Source organism: Planococcus citri, chromosome 5 (genome assembly GCF_950023065.1).
Source record: "Planococcus citri chromosome 5, ihPlaCitr1.1, whole genome shotgun sequence".
Classification (NCBI taxonomy): domain Eukaryota; kingdom Metazoa; phylum Arthropoda; class Insecta; order Hemiptera; family Pseudococcidae; genus Planococcus; species Planococcus citri.
In genome coordinates this window covers 959,778-976,011 of record NC_088681.1, presented here as the reverse complement: position 1 = coordinate 976,011, position 16,234 = coordinate 959,778, and the positions used below count along the sequence as shown (strand labels likewise).

At 36.5% G+C, this 16,234-nt stretch overlaps 3 protein-coding genes and 1 long non-coding RNA gene across 8 annotated transcripts; 2 read left to right on the top strand and 2 right to left on the bottom strand.

Moving 5' to 3' along the window:
* Positions 1-479: 479 nt before the first annotated feature.
* On the top strand, positions 480-1,894 carry LOC135848135 (uncharacterized). Its single transcript, XR_010559314.1, has 3 exons — positions 480-1,179; positions 1,231-1,296; positions 1,388-1,894. It is a non-coding gene; the product is annotated as an uncharacterized LOC135848135 (long non-coding RNA).
* A 917-nt stretch (positions 1,895-2,811) lies between these two features.
* LOC135848133 (STING ER exit protein) lies at positions 2,812-4,264 on the bottom strand. The gene is made up of 4 exons (XM_065367929.1): positions 3,955-4,264; positions 3,724-3,880; positions 3,422-3,650; positions 2,812-3,225 (listed from the first exon to the last, which is right to left on the bottom strand). The coding sequence occupies exons 1-4, from the start codon at positions 4,073-4,075 to the stop codon at positions 3,070-3,072; spliced, it is 663 nt and encodes a 220-aa protein (XP_065224001.1). The 5' UTR covers positions 4,076-4,264; the 3' UTR covers positions 2,812-3,069.
* Positions 4,265-4,368: 104 nt separating this feature from the next.
* LOC135848130 (uncharacterized) lies at positions 4,369-15,225 on the top strand. Of its 5 annotated transcripts, XM_065367923.1 has the most exons (13): positions 4,369-4,670; positions 4,933-5,050; positions 5,178-5,348; positions 6,361-6,764; positions 6,828-8,669; positions 11,223-11,448; positions 11,527-11,704; positions 11,825-12,016; positions 12,153-12,316; positions 12,448-12,601; positions 12,680-12,871; positions 13,003-13,236; positions 13,312-15,225. In XM_065367923.1, exons 2-13 carry the CDS (start codon positions 4,953-4,955, stop codon positions 14,023-14,025), a joined length of 4,569 nt encoding a protein of 1,522 aa, XP_065223995.1. In that variant the 5' UTR covers positions 4,369-4,670; positions 4,933-4,952; the 3' UTR covers positions 14,026-15,225. The 5 variants fall into 5 exon arrangements, with proteins under 5 accessions (XP_065223995.1, XP_065223993.1, XP_065223996.1 ...); XM_065367921.1 differs by having other exon boundaries at positions 6,361-8,669; XM_065367922.1 differs by lacking the exon at positions 4,369-4,670 and adding an exon at positions 4,688-4,815 and having other exon boundaries at positions 6,361-8,669.
* Positions 15,226-15,269: 44 nt separating this feature from the next.
* Srp14 (signal recognition particle 14) lies at positions 15,270-16,170 on the bottom strand. Its single transcript, XM_065367930.1, has 4 exons — positions 15,944-16,170; positions 15,799-15,871; positions 15,603-15,721; positions 15,270-15,527 (listed from the first exon to the last, which is right to left on the bottom strand). Exons 1-4 carry the CDS (start codon positions 15,965-15,967, stop codon positions 15,420-15,422), a joined length of 324 nt encoding a protein of 107 aa, XP_065224002.1. The 5' UTR covers positions 15,968-16,170; the 3' UTR covers positions 15,270-15,419.
* Positions 16,171-16,234: the final 64 nt, after the last annotated feature.

Sequence of the window (16,234 nt, the reverse complement as noted above, 5' to 3'; positions counted from 1 at the left end):
GGTTAAAATTACTATGTACTTCAAAACTACTACTTACGAAGTAGTAATTTGAACTAGTTTTTAGACAAAAGTAGTAGTTTTTATGCAAAACTACTAATATTTCTCCATGAAAGTGTTAAAAAGTAGTACTTTTTACTCCGTTAAAAAACTACTACTCAGAAAGTACTATTTTTTTTCCGTGAGGGTACCTACCTATATGTACATTAATTTGGCAGTGGGAGCCAAAAAAATTCAAACAATTTCCCACAAGCATAAATAATAACCACCCTGAGACAAATATTTACCTCCAAGAGCAAGATAATAAAATTAGCTCTATAATACGAGTAGATATGAAAAATGAAAATAATAATGTCTTCAGGTGCTTGCGAATCTGAAAGACTAATTAAACTCTCAATCAGCTCTCCAGACATAGGAAATACCCTATGATCGATGCAGTCATGTGGGTGAATGTGTTATACGGAATCTGCAGTCTTGAAATCGAAAACATTGACGAGGGTTGATGGGGAAAAACGAAAACCAGTTCTTCTGCAGTGAGCAAAAATGTAACAGTATGTGTCGTAGTGTAGTATGTCTGTGTATTATATGTATTGTGAACTACGAGAACATTTTCTAAAATACCTACATACAAAAAAAACCCTGACGATTATACCCTATCGGTTGTTAGGTATAGACGTCGACCGGGTATAGAATTAGGAGAACAATACATTTTTTTTGGGTGGGCAAAAATACACGTAAAAAATCAATGCTATGCTGCTATTTTCAATTCAATCACAGCATTGAAGGTTGCATACGAGTGGAACCTTAAAATTGGCCTGTAAAGTGTACCCTTAAGTAGATAAATATAATATTACGATTAGTATCTATTAGAGATGAAAAAATTCTAGGTACCTAATCAAAAAGATAACTCGAAGGAAGATTATTATAGATTAATAAATTCCATCTATTGATTGAATATTTCTCGACACTTAATATTGAAATCATTATGTGGCTATACCTAATTGAGGTAATTTCAACATTTTTTAAAAAAAATTTCAGGAAGCAATATACAAAATGTTTGAAATTTTCAAAATTTTTATTTTATTTCTCAATATAATTTTAAGTAATTGCGCTCCTATTTTGGATCAATGGGGCCGTAAGATTACAGAATCCAATACCGGCAGTACCTCTTCAGATCTAATGGTAAGTTGAACTTTTTAATCCTGATTATGAATTCATTATTCTTGATTTCAGGTTCAGATACCATTAAAACTTCTACTTGAAAAGGAAGCGAAAATAACGGATCTTAAAAAAGAGTTGGTTAGTAAAATTCAATTTTTCATTGATATTTTTTTATAGAAAATTATTTATTGGGTTGGTGAGAGATTGAAAAAAATCATCATTTTTTCAGTTAATTGCGAATAAAAAAATTGACCATGTAATTATTCCACTGTGCGTTCGACATATGGCAACGATGATTGAAGACGAGTGTCCAGTAGCCAAAAGCAATGTTGAAATACCAAAGGATACCCCTTTTATAGCTACACAAGACTTCACTACGAACGATATTTCGCGCACTTACCGTTTTTTATATATAATAAACAACTACCAAGATAAAAATATGTACGTGAAAACGTTATACCAGGCACTGGAAAAGGATTTCATGACATCTAACCAGCTGACAAAAATTGATGGTATGTGGATCTCAAAATTTCAAACTTATAAGCTTGACTTCTGCAAATCTATTGTAGTTGCAATCTTGCACGGTAATAAATTGGTGGCTCATAAAGTGAATACTGGTATAATGAAAGAAGCGTTATCCGTATATTCTCCCCCTGTTGATAGATTTATAACTGTTTTCTATAATGCTCTACTGGCACATTTATCATGATTAAATTTTCTCAATAGATTATGTTAATTATTGTTTAATTTATTTTTGGAAAAAGTAGATTTTGAAGACCAGTCGCACTGTTCTGTCAACTGTTGCGGACTATGCCCGGTATCTAAATCATTCTAAATGTTATGGAGAATAATGAAGTAAGAAGTAACTATTGTATGAAAAGAATTCGTAAAGAATTGAGAATCATCTTCCCAAATAATATTGAATTTTGAATTGAATTTCGCATTAACAAATAATTTACATTTTAATCAATTAGGTATTTTACATTTTACTGAAAGTAACGTATTACTTTCGGACTAGATTTATGTCTCATCAAATCGTTAGATTCGAAATAAGAATTTTCAATAAACTCAGTCTACTAGAATTCTGTCAAAATGTTGAAGAACGTGAGAAAACCCGATAGAAAATTCCTATTTTTTTTTATACTTATTCTACGAGTCTACGACGCGACATCTGGATTAAAAGACCACAAAAGAGCAAACTGTTGGCTTGAGAACTATAGTCTGTTCCACGTAAGAAGCACAACGCTCTAACTGAAAAGTTTCTTTTTTGTAGCCAAATAATTTCATGTTTATTTGTCAACTTAGGGTGCATCAATACTCAAGATGAAAATTTGAAACAATTTTTCGATCTATTTACGTTCATTTAGGCAAAAACCTTTCATAGTCTTGCATATTGCTTCATTTTTTCCTTTCTCCTACCCTTCTCAATCCATCTAATGGCTTTAAAAATGAAAAATGATTTTAAAATCTGTTTTTACATTTATTCGCAAGTGGTGAAGCACCTTAAGTTTTCAATAAAAACCAAAATTATTTGGCTACAAAATAGAAACTTTTCAGTTAGAGCGTTGTGCTTCTTACGTGGAACAGACTATACGAAGCTTACGCTATATACAACATCTTCGAATCAGTTATGTTGAGAAGGTCTTTAGATAATTATTCTTTCTTCAGAAAAATGTATTTAATATCATAAAATGTTTTGGTAGAGACGATAACTTGACATCGTCAATAGTCATTTACAATTTTTTACAATGAATTTTTGCTCCGAATCTTGAATATCACACAATTCATTACTCAAAATGAATAACCTTTATAACTATCAACTTCGTAACGCATCATTTTTCGAGAGATTCTTCCATCGGATAATTCTCCCAGGTCCCAATCGTTTTCCACGCGGCATTCAGTAAAAGACATTTATTTATCAATCAAAGTTCCCCGGGTTACTTTCGGTTTAATTTCCAATTCGTGAGTGTAGTCGCTTGGATCGGCCTTTCTTTTACTCATACCTTTCCGTTCTAATTGTTTTTCAATGATTCTCGCATTGTTAGCGTAGGAATCCGCAATTTCTCTCTGCAGGAAAACAAAATATTCGAATTAGTACGTTGAAAATATGCAGTAACATTACAGATAATTATCGAAATGCTAAGAATCTGCGCAGTTTTTCATCACACATGCACCGAAGCACACCTTTGATGCATAATTTGCATATACGAATACAACATGACAAATATCATTCGACTTGGCGAAAGAAAATAACTACACTTACAGCTTCTATTTCATCCTCTTCTTCATCTATAGTGGATACGGTTACCGAGCTGAATTTACCCATATTCTTCGTATGTTTCGTTACCATGATTTTCTTTGGTTTTTCAACAGCCACTTGATTATAAATATCCATTTTGGGCGTTTCACCGACGTTCTTAATTAATGCTCCATCCACAACGAAATGAACATTGGTTTTAGATTCGTGCTTGTAGTAAAGAAACAATCCGCATCTGTAAAACAGTTATGTTTCAATATCCGTGGAGATTGATGTTTGGCAAAAATTAACGAGAAAAGATGGATTACTTTTTGCATTTGAGTCGGTTTTGCTTTTCGATGCCTTCCGGTCTTCTGATGTAAACAGTTTCATCGGGTTCACTGGCGATTTTATGGGCATGTTTGGAGCCATCGATAACTCTAGCGCTGTCTCTTTTACGAAGAGGTAACCTCTCTAGGGCACAGTCTGCGAAAATATTACAGTCGCGTTTGTAGTAAACGTTTGAAAACTAATGTACTAAGAGACGATTAGATAATTACCTAAAATCAGCGTCATTTGACCGCATAAACAGTAATAAATGTGAAGCGGTTTCTCTTCATTGTATTCTTCTTGATCTTTCGTATCCGAACAAACTATACTGCGAGATACTACCTTTGGCATCTTCGCTGGATGAACTTGATGATAATCTCAGCCAAAATTTAAACTGTACTCCAACTGGTTTAGTGTTATATTTCGTTTCACAATGTTATTTCAGAAACTTCAAAGTCCAAAGGTTCAAAGAAATCTGGCCAAGTTTTCTGCAAAAAAAATTATTATTGTTGATAATGATAGTCAACTCATGATAAGCGAAATAACATTTCGATTATCGATATCTGTATATCGATAAGTTTTCAGATACGTATCACCTCGCATTGCCCATTACGTTTGTACGGGAGTATCGATAGAATCGATGTTCGATAGTTTGGAGCATTTATCGCCAACATAATCAGGTGAAACGGTGAAAGGTTTTTACTTTTATGGAGAAAATTTTTGATTATCGAAACGTTGGATGCTTATGCACTTGTCTTTCCAATTTCCATTATTTCGTTCGGATTTCGATTTCTTTTCCTCAAAATTACTCGCTTTGAATCGATAGAGTATTTTACCAAATTCGTGCTCTGAATAAATTCCATTTATATGTCAACGAATTCGACGTTGAATTCGCAACTTCGATCTATTTCAAACCATCGTTTCGAACTATGAAAAGCTGAATAAGGTTTGTAATATTATTATTCGCGCTATTAGTTGTTCATTTCGCATCAAAAATCGTTTTTGTATTATATGCATCTGTCAACAATTCAACGATAAATATACGGTTTTATGCTTCTATGCCATCGTAGAATGTGCAAGTGTTGAATGTGGTTTGTAATTGTAATCAATAACATTTCTCATTGTAATCTGTTTTATAGTATCAGCTGTACTTACAAATTCTCCAACTGTTTTCGAAATTACCTTACATCGTATTTCTTTTTCAATAGGTTGCATCCTACCATGACTGATGGCAACATCTGTTTCTTTATTGGAACAGAAGATCGAAGAAGAACGTAAAAAATTCAAACGTAAAACCGAACTGCAGCTCGAAAAAGATATCTTCAAGTAAGTAAACGCTACCAACACTTTGTTCGGATGATGAAAACGTTATCGAATTCGTAACTTTTCTACAGGATTAACAAGTTTTCTAGGTTTTTAGTCGATTCAACCAGTATATATGTTCTAATTTCAGAATTTACTCGGAATCTATATTCGGTGATATATTAATTAACGTTGGGAATAATTCGTTAAAATTACATCGTTGTATACTTCAAACTCGAGCACCGATATTATACAATATTTATTGCCATAATCCAAATTTGATAAAAGTTATACCTGTTCAGAAATTGGAAATTTTCTTCAGGTAAAACATCAAAAATGTCGACGGATTGTTTGCGGTCGTCATTTTATAATTGCATGATGTTTTCCATCATTTTGTAGTTTGATGAAGTAGTTTCGTATTATCATTTAGTATTTTTTTCATAGCTTCTTCATCGTTTTTCGTGTAGGTATATATAGCGAGATGCCTGAAAGCATGTTTATGGAATTCATTTATTCGTAATCGTGTTCGATAATATTCGTATGTTTGTTTTAACGAATGGTTTTTGAATTTTTTTTTTCCAAAATAATATTCGATTTCGTTTCTGAATGTAGAATTTTACAGGTTTAAGTGTTTCTACGTAATCCATTTGTGAAGTTTAGTACGTATTAAACTTGAGTAAATAGAACAGCTTTAGAGCAGTTGAAGTCAACGTATGCTTGTAAATTGCGAATAAATTAGTGCGAAGTACTTTGAGAAATTTCTTTCGAGTTGGGTATTGAAGAATTTAATTTTTAGAGTAATAAAATCTATACATACGATCGCTTTAGGCTGGATTAGCTTGTCATTTAAACTCACATTTTCAAGTTACCTATTCGCTATTGTGTAAAATTACGTACCACCGTGTGTCTCACAAATCATTCATCATTTCGGTAACTTTGGTGTGAATTTGGATTTGAAATCATCGAAGTATAATGATTTCAATTCGAATTATTTCCATCGTGGAATTTTAAATAAACACGGTCGGCGAGTACGATGACATACCATTTATATGTACGTGATATTGCATGTTTAAAATCGTTTTGTTAGTCGAAAGTTGAAAGCCTTTGGAGACACACTGTAACGAGTATTATTTGTTGATATTTGCATGTTGCACTTTGATTATCGCAAGTACACGGCTGCATTGAAAACGCAACCACTTTCGCCAGAGAGTTGATCGGTGTACGCACCTGTTTGCAATTAATGATTTCATTATTTCGCACCATTTGCTTATAGTGTTATCGTAATAAACGTAGCCCTATCGTGCGGTCGTTAAAATGACGTTTTTTTCTTACAGAGACATATATTGCGCTGCCGAAATCCGCGAAAAAGAAGAAGAAATTTTAAAATGTATCGACTTAGCGTTCGCTTCGGATAAAGAATCGTATCTTCAAGAAGACAGCGGCGTAGAGAACTCCGACTACAGCGCTAATTCTTCGAATCCGTTACGAAATAAGCCGGTTGTAGAGAGCCCCAAGTACTTGAGCAACTATAATCTGAACTCGAGCAACAACGCGGTTTATTATTCGCTGGTGGACGAATCATTGGTACTGAGCGATTTCAGCGACATTCATGAAGAAGGTGTAAAAGAAATGAGTTCTCGTCCGAAAGAGGATGCGAAAGCCGACTCATCGGGCGATCGTTGTCGCAGCGATAACGAATGCGCCAGCGAAACTAAACCCACGTCGAACGGAGGAAATGGTAAATTTTTTAAATGTTTTATCGACGCTTCAAGTTTAACCGACGAGAGTGAAACGTCTTTAGATGTAAATCAAACCACGTCGTCGCCGCCGCCGCCAGTAGTTTCCGATGGTCCTGCTGCTCCTCTCCAGACAAACGGTAACCGATGTAAAAATCAAATCGATAATCAAACTCCCGACTCGCTGGATGACGATCCGAAAGACGAACAGTGTCCCAGTGCCAAATTACAACAAGATTTTGCCCGAGCTTCGATTCGTCAAAGTGATGAAAATGTCCTCGCTGAGAAACGCTTCTCGTCGACGAAGAAATATAACGAAAATTTACTCGCCGACCTGTACCCGGAACTGATGCTGGAGTTGTCGTTTTCCGATAAAGTCAAGTATTTCGATAAAGATGACGCGGTTGAATTTCAACCAACGAGCGAAGCTCTGAAAAACTTCAAAAATTACCTCATGGAGAAGTACGAAAGTTTGAAAGGCGATCGAGCTACGGTCGAGATGAAACATTCGGATATTTTTGATCAACTGATCGGCGAAGATAAACAATTCTTGTTGTTGAAATACAATCTCGAAGAAATTCTATCCGCCGAATCGGCTTCGAAAACCGAAATAGCCGAACATAAATTTCTTTACAACGAATACGAAAAGAAACACGGCGTCCAGAAGACGTACAATTTTATCAAATCTTTCTCTATAAGTATACTTCAAAGTCGCCCAACCAAACCTAAATGTGATCAGACTCCCGATTCGTTGAATGACGAAGAAGAAACGCCCAAAAGTACCAATTCCAATACGTGCGACGCTGATCCCGTTCCGGTTACTTCGGCCGTGAAAGAAGCATCAGCCGAAGTTGAAGCCGAATCTAAAGAATCATCGGCGAATAAAAGTTACGGTTTTTTTATCGATTTAAAAGATAGCAACGTTCAAGCGACGCAAGAAAAACCAGCTACGAAAGAAAAATCTGCAGCCGCATCCAAGCAGCTTTTCTCGATGTTTATCGATTTCGGCAATTCGACCGATTCCGATTCGTCGATCGGAATACAAAACAAATTCGAACGAAGGAAAAAGCAGTATTTCAATAAGCTGGAGAAATCTCGCGAATTGAGGAATTCGGTTTCGTCCTTGAACGACGTCAGTGAAAACAGTAAATCGGAGAAAGTTGTCCAGAATCCCATCTCGAACGTGATGGCTTCCCAACCAACGGCTGAAATCACCCAGTCGGAGCATTCCGGCGTTGTACGACGTAATAAAAATCTGCACGGCGGTGTTTCGTATCCGAGTGCGAATCGACGTTCGTGGAATGTAGACAAAACGCCTTTAGAACCGAATCAAAATTTCTTACTCAGACATAAACGTAGCTCGAGCGTTTCGTCTCAAAAAGACGTCGACTGTACGCCTCAAACGAGACCGAATAGTCAGCTCATCGAACGAGAATTTCCATCGATCGGAAATGCCGACTCGACGAACGAATTGACAATTAACGGAGGCGAATCGGAAATAAGTACTTATTCGTGCGGTAGCGAACACGATAAAGAGAACAAAACGCCTTGTAATTCAAATTCCAACGAATCCAGTCAAAGAGCTTCGGAAAAAGAGACGAAGACTGACGAAAACGAAAACATCAGCGCGAAAGACGAGTTCGTCAAATTGTCCGACCTCGACAAAGAACCTAAACCGCTTTTAAACACGGAGAAATGGACTTCGGTCAGGATGACTAAAAGTGCAACCGGTACGGAAAATTGGCTAGAGACAAAAATCTTGAGCGGATCAGCGAATAGTAGGTCGTTGAGTAGGATATTCCCGGATATAAGCGCCAATATTTTGAGTAAGCCGAATTCCGACGTCGACGATACGACCATATCGAGCATCAGTAGCGTGCAAAGTAGCTCGGCTGTGTCTACTTGTGGTAAGTTGATCTACATTATAATAATTTGCAGTCTAACTGGAAACCAATCCTGCTAGTCCGGCATATGACAATAGGAGTAAATGCACACCCCCCCCCGCCGATCCTCCGGGATAACTTTATTCTTAAACGGGACATCCTAAGGAACATTTTAAAGCAAACTTGCCCAAAAAAAGTTGGCCTTACTTACAAAATGGCGGCCATTTTGATTGACAGGTCAGCGGAAATCGCAGATTTTGCGTTTCAACGTAGGACTTGCACGAAATTTTTCAAACTTTACAAATGTAGATCGAAAGATCATGCAAAAATTTATCACCTGTCCAAATTTCAAGTGCTAAAGTGCGTTTTTCGATTTTTGGCGAATTTTTGAAAATCGAATTCGGGCCAAAAATGAGGGGAAAATCAAAATTTTACCAAATTGACCAAGAAAGCTAAAATTTGGGATATACCCTATTTTCGACATGTCAAATCGATTGAAAACGGTTTCAACCCGTTTTGAGCAGTTCTGGAGCCTCCAGCAGATTTTTGAAACTTGAAATTCCCACAAAATTCCATCAAATTGGAGTTGGAAAGCTGAAATTTACTCTGCACTCCAATTTTAACACCCTCTGAAGACGACTTCAGGTGGGTTCAAGTCATTTTAGAGCCTTCAGCGACTTTTTTGAAAATTACTGGAGCCTTCAATAGATTTTTGATACTTGAAATTTCCCCAACATTAATTTATCAAATGGAGTTGGCAAGCTGAAATTTACTTCGCAGACTACATGGTGGTTTCAAATGGTTTTGAAGCTTCCAGCTACTTTTAGGAAATTTCAATTTTCCAAAAAAAGTCATACAAACTTTCAAAAAGTCGCTGGAGGCTCCGAAACGACTTGAAATCCACCAGCAGCCCACTTCGTAGCGTATTGAAATTAGTTTGAAGAATGAATTTCGACTCTCCACCTCAGTTTGATGAAATTTTGGGGAAATTTCAAGTTTAAAAAATCTACTGGAGGCTCCAATAATTTTCAAAAAAGTCGCTGGGGGCTCTAAAATAACTTGAACCAACCTGAAGTCGTCTTCAGAGGGTGTTAAAATTGGAGTGTAGAGCAAATTTCAGCTTTCCATCTCCATTTGAAGAAACTTTGTGAAAATTTAAAGTTTCAAAAATCTGCTGGAGGCTTCAGGAATTTTCAAAAAGTCGCTGGAGGCTCCAAAACGACTTGAAATTCACCTGCAGTACTTCGTAGCGTATTAAAATTAGTTTTTAGAGTAAATTTCAGCTTTACAACTCCAATTTGATGGAATTTTGTGGGAATTTCGAGTTTCAAAAATCTGCTGGAGGCTCCAGAACTGCTCAAAACGGGTTGAAACCGTTTTCAATCGATTTGGCATGTCGAAAATAGGGTGTATCCCAAATTTCAGCTTTCTTGGTCAATTCGGTAAAATTTTAATTTTTCCCCTCATTTTTGGCCTAAATTTGATTTTCAAAAATTCACCAAAAATCGAAAAATGCACTTTAGCACTTGAAATTTTGACAGGTGATAAATTTTTGCATGATCTTTCGATCTGCGATTTCCGCTGACCTGTCAATCAAAATGGCCGCCATTTTGTAAGTAAGGCCAACTTTTTTTTGACAAGTTTGCTTTAAAATGTTCCTTAGGATGTTCCCTTTAAGAAAAAAGTTGTCCCGGAGGATCGGTGGGGGGGGGGGGGGGTGCAATTACTCCTATTGTCATATGCCCGACTATGCCCATTTTGATAGAGATTGCATGAAATTTTCTCAAAAATCTCAAAAATTATTGCTCAGTTTTGAAATTAAAATTCTTTAAGTGCCCGAAAAAGTATTTGATAGCGAGTAATTGATTTTCTGGGGAATTTTTCTCTCACACTCGCACAAGTCAGGACTCGCGTAGTTTGAAAAATGATAGAATGAAATTGACACTCATTTTTATTGGTCACACATTTATTTCAAAAATCCTATATGTAGGTAAATCGTGACTAAATTTCGTCCTCATAATTCTTCAAACAGTGCTCAAAAAAGTTTTGATTTCCTGCTAAAATTTTACCCATTTCCAAAATCTGGGCACAATTTTGAGCTCAAAATAATTCTGTAAAAGTGCTCAAAAAGGGGTTTGATATCATAGTGAGTTTTGATTTTCTGATGAAATTTCGGCATATTTTGATTTGTCACATATGACCCTTTTTTCAAAAATACCAAAAATCGTCAGCAAATTTTGGGCTCAAAATTCTTTGAAAGTTCTCTAAAAACATTTGAATGAAAATTTTCAATTTTGTACTAAAATACATTTTTATGCATTAAAAAAAAAACGAAGAATAAATGTGACCCAATTTTGGACTTGATACTCTTCAAAAGTGCTTAAAAATGATTTGATGTAAATTTTTGGTTTTCTGGTGAAATTTTAACCCATTTTTGATAGATTTTTCGCGCAGCAAAAATTCCAGCCTATTGAACCCTTCTTGCTGATTGCATTGTAAACTAATACCTACTCGTAGAATAGAATGTTTCACTTGAAAAGTGCCAATTTTATTAACGAAACTAATTTTCGTTCGCAGAAAGTAATCTCGAAGTATCCAACGTCGAGTGTAGAAAGGAGAGTACTCTCGGTCAAGATTTACTCAGGATGTTCCTAGACGAAATTAGTCCCGATGTTGTGATAGAAGTCGCTGGTCGAAGGATCAAAGCTCATAAATGTGTGTTGACCTCGAGGTGTCAGTACTTCGCTGCCTTATTGAGCGGTGGCTGGGTGGAAAGCGCCGGCAATGTTTTGTCAATTCACGGGTAAGCATGGAAAATGTTCACAGATAGTCGAGAAGAATTCCTATACAAATTATGCTAATTTTTACTGTTCTGTTTCAGGTTTTCGTACAGCGTGGTACATTTCGCATTGTGTTACATTTATAGCGGCGAAAATGAGATCCCGGAAACTTTGAATATTGTCGAGTTGGCTACGTTGGCGGATATGCTATGCTTAGAAGGTCTCAAAGAAGTCATATCGCATACGTTGAAAATGAAGTATTGCCATTTCTTCCATAAGGTGATTGTTTTTCTCTAGTTGGACGAATTTGCAAGGCTTTTCCAGTGTCAGTTTTTTTCGACGCCGAAAATGCGTAGTATTATTGTTCGATGTTCTCTAATCTTTCTTTTTCCCCGCTAGCCTTGTAATATTTGCTCGGTCGGTGTTCTCGAGTGTCTACCAGTAGCCGTTAACTACGGATTAGATGACATTCATCGTAAAAGTTTACGATGGATCACGAAACATTACGTTCGCCTTTGGTGTTCAAAAGCTTTCGCTTCGTTGCCCAGAGAATTAATCGACAAGTGTTACAATCAACATGTTGTAAATATGGTAAATATCTGCGTCGAATGACTGATCGACGCGTAGTAATAACCTTCGTTAATGAATCAGCTGCGGCTGTTAGCGCCAACGTGTGATCGATAATATTAGTCGACTAATTTCATACCAACGTGTTTCTGTTTCGCAGTCTGTAAACAATGTATTCGAAACTTTGACGAATTGCGACAAATTGTTTTCCTTTATACCGCAAACTAGATGGGCCGAGCCATGCTTTATAGTTACGAAACGATTACACGATCATTGTATCAAATACTTGGCTAATCATTTCTTGGAATTCTTAAAAAGCGATTCGTAAGTAATTTCGTATTCGTCGTACGTGTACCTACCGATGGTACCTACCGGAAATGCGTCCTACGTTTTCGCACAGCTTGCATATTGATGTGTAATCTTATGGTTTATGTGAAATTGATTGTTTCACGCAGATTCACATCGATAGCTCAGAATCGTCAGTGGGGAATTATGATTGTTGATGAAAAAACTCAACTGGCATGTGCCAAGATGAGAGCCGATCAGTTATGTCATAGTTATTCTTACGTCTGTAGTCAATTAAAAAATATTACCGCCGATAAAAACGAGGTATGTGGATAATGCTACGTGAAAATTATTCGAAGTGCGCGGAAAGTTGTATTATTTTCTTTTCGTTGGCCTGTGCAGGAGTATATTGAGCTATGGAACCGAGTTAAAAATCAAGTAGAAACTGCGCTCATTAAAAGCGCCCTGCAAGCTAGTCAGTGTAATGCGTGGTTCCAAATGGATCCTGAACTCAGAAGCCATATCCAGTCGTCAGCAGGATTGACTTTCGTGCCCGTTGAAATTAAAAGAAGGGTTAGCTCGTTCAAGCCTAAAGTGAGTAAATACGAACATTATCAATACATATTGCGAATACGAAAAATTGATTATTTCGGATATCTTGCGAAATCTATAATTTTTATATTCAGTGGAGATAAATTATTGATACCAAGCGATATTTGTTGCAGCAACCTGCGACAACGTCGAGTGGCTCTCGAGCTGTGGACTTGCAACAAGTCAAATCTGCGATCAATCGGCAGCAAAAACAAAACGGTATTCGTAGCGAAAATAAAACCAGTCAAAAGGTCAACGGTCACGCTAAAAGTTCCAGTACCAAACCAACCAGCTCGTCTGCTAAGTCACACAAAAGCTCCGCAGTTTCCAACAACAGTAAAAGCCCTTTTAGAAATAAATATGCCAACGTAAGTTTCCCATAGACTTTGTTAATAGGGCTATTTCTTCGTTTCGTGACTTTTTAAAAATGTTCTCATTTTTAGGTAAAATCGCGATACATGGATCGTAAAAACAGTAAAGAGAAGCCCACATCGGAAACCACACCATCGGAAACATCCGAAGTAGAGAAAAACACTTCGTCGTCGTCGACCGCAGCGAACCGTCGTCCGTCAAAGAGTCTCGTAACATCGGCCCATCTATCGCCAGCCATTCGCGATACAGCGCGCGCCGTTTCGCTTTCGAAGATCCCGGTTAGTGTACGAAATTCGTCTCAAAAACGTACCGAATCCGATAAAGACACCACTTCGGGCTCGGATAACGGTACTCGTAGTAGCGAAAAACCAAAACGACCGTACCATAGCGCCAGTGACCCTCCGCCTGTACGTAAACCGTTGGCTGTTACTATGAAAAATGGCACCACCAATAGATCGTATAATTCGGCGCCGATGAGGAAAAGCGCCGTTAATACCAGGACCAGAAACAGCGAAGAGCGTTCCAAAGGCAGCGGCGGTGGAACGAAGAAACCATCAAGAAGCACGGCGGAGAGTACTCGTAAGAAATTCGGTACCGATAGAAATAGTAACGATGAAAATAGACTGAAACCAAAACGTATAGAAAATAATCCGTCCACTGAGACCAGCATATCGGAAGACATTAAACCAAACGTACCGTTTCGTCGAGATGGTACTTTTTGTATCGACGAACCTACGGTGTTGAAGAGACAGTCTTCGTGTAGCGAACGTGATGAACTTGTTTGAGCTTGGCTTCAGATCTAGTCAATAATACGACGTGAACGTGTTTTTTCGTTTTTTTTTTTTTTTCTGTTTTTCCTACTTCGGAGCACAAAATTCCATAGTGCGATGAATCAACTTGACGCTTTTTTTTCAGTATTTTAATTTTTTGTTTTGTTTTGTTTGTTTCGTAAGTTGTTTCATGAATTTTGTATCTGTGAAATTTGCTGACCGGTTTGATCAATTTGGACTTGTAGTATGAAAATGAACGGCGTCTAATGAAATTTATCGATGTCGAAACCGATTAGAAAGGTGTATTTTGTGAATTTAGCCGAATTTGTCACCGATAAACGACAACGAGAGTTACGGAACATCTATTTATCGCTTACGTAGTCGGTGCTATACAGATGAAAATCAATTCTAGTCCTTTTGTACTGATTTACCCTTTAAATTTAGTGTAAATTGTAAAGTTGCGAGCATCGGAAAGGTTCGAGTTCGAGGATGTTGAGACGAGGAATTCCAAATTGCCATGTTTTCATACTCGATTCAAAAACGTATGTGTTTAAGCGCGGAGATGAATTTTACGTTTTATTTTTTTAATCATTTTTTTTAAAAATCGATTTATTCGCATTTTCTTTTCGTATTTATGTAACTTATCTATGTACTTACTATTCTTGGATGGTGAAAATTTTTTAAAATTATTTTTAAGCTACTGAAAGAGCCAACGTACTCGTGTTTCTCAAATTGCATTTTTATTTTTTTCCATGCTCTTTTTCAAATCGACCGAAAAATATTTGTTATTTTCAATACGTGTGTTATTTTAGCTTGAACTAGTCCGATCGTAATCTTGTTCTTTTCGTGAAAAAATTCATCCAACTTTCAGTAGTTTATTTTCTGGAGGAGTTATATCTGAATTATGTAAATGAAAATCGTATTTTTTTTTTTAAAGCTTAGCTTTGCACCCGAGAGCCATTTGAATGGCACTTGAAATGAGCCAAAGATTGTACTTTCTACATCACTGTATAACATTATTTACTGATGTTTGTAAATTTCGAGCATTTATTACTCTGTAAGATGGCAGCTACCTTTATACAAAGATTAATTTGTTACTCATCGTATGTATTATTTTAGAAATTTATCAAGTTATCCTATGATTTTCATGTTATTTTAAGATTTACATTTACGTTATGTACAAGCTTGAAAACATCAATATACAGTTACAGATGACGAGTTGTAGTTTCAGTTCGTGAAATAATTAATAGTACACCGTGTTCGTCGTGTTTTGTTTTAATAAGAAAACAAATGAATACCTACATAGTAATTGAAAAACTTAAAAAAACAAACATCTCGCGATACAGATTCCGTATGTACAAAATATGATAAAGTTATTACGATAAACCTCCCAGGCACAAAAATACACATCAAGCTTTCGTCTTTTTCGCCTTTCGGGTCTTTTTCAGTCCATCTATGCTAGTCTTTAAGAGATTACTATATGCCATTTGGAACTTGACGGCTTCTTTTTGATGTATCTGAAATGAACGAGAAAGGTAAATGGACAATGAAAGTGACTACGTAACGACGTGTAACATGTACTGTGCACGTACCACTGTACTGATTTTATTCTTATCACTTTTACTACAATAAGCTCTAACCAAACACATGAATTCCGAAGGGGACGATGAAGCTTCACCCGTACTCGGCTTGGGTTTTGTTCGACCATCATCTGCAAGAATGTAAGATTAACTCGAGTCGACAGATGAGAGATTATATGGGTTGCTGGGAATGATAACGCATACTTACACCTTTTCATGGTTAATACAACTGATCCCTCGGCCCGATTAATTTGAAAGAGCTTCTTGAGAGCTTCTAGGAACTGAAAATAAGGGTGTTCTTTGTTAGAATAAAAAATTAGACGAAAGATCGACGAAGAAAACAATATACTTACTGCATCATTCTCCATTCGTACCATGGTTACGGAATAAGGAACTTGTAACTTATTTACAGATGATTGTCGATTATATTGGATATGAATTTAATGCATTAGTTGAATGTTGGTGAAAAGAAATGCTCTGTATGTACATGAATATATTCGTAAAGTGAAATTCACACACAGATTCCAAACAATTCGTATTTTATCAGAAATCAGATTTTATCACCATCGCCGGATTTTTTGATTGTGTGGCAGGTGTGTGATTTGACGTGCTACCACGTGCTACTGTGAGTGTGTCGTGAGATT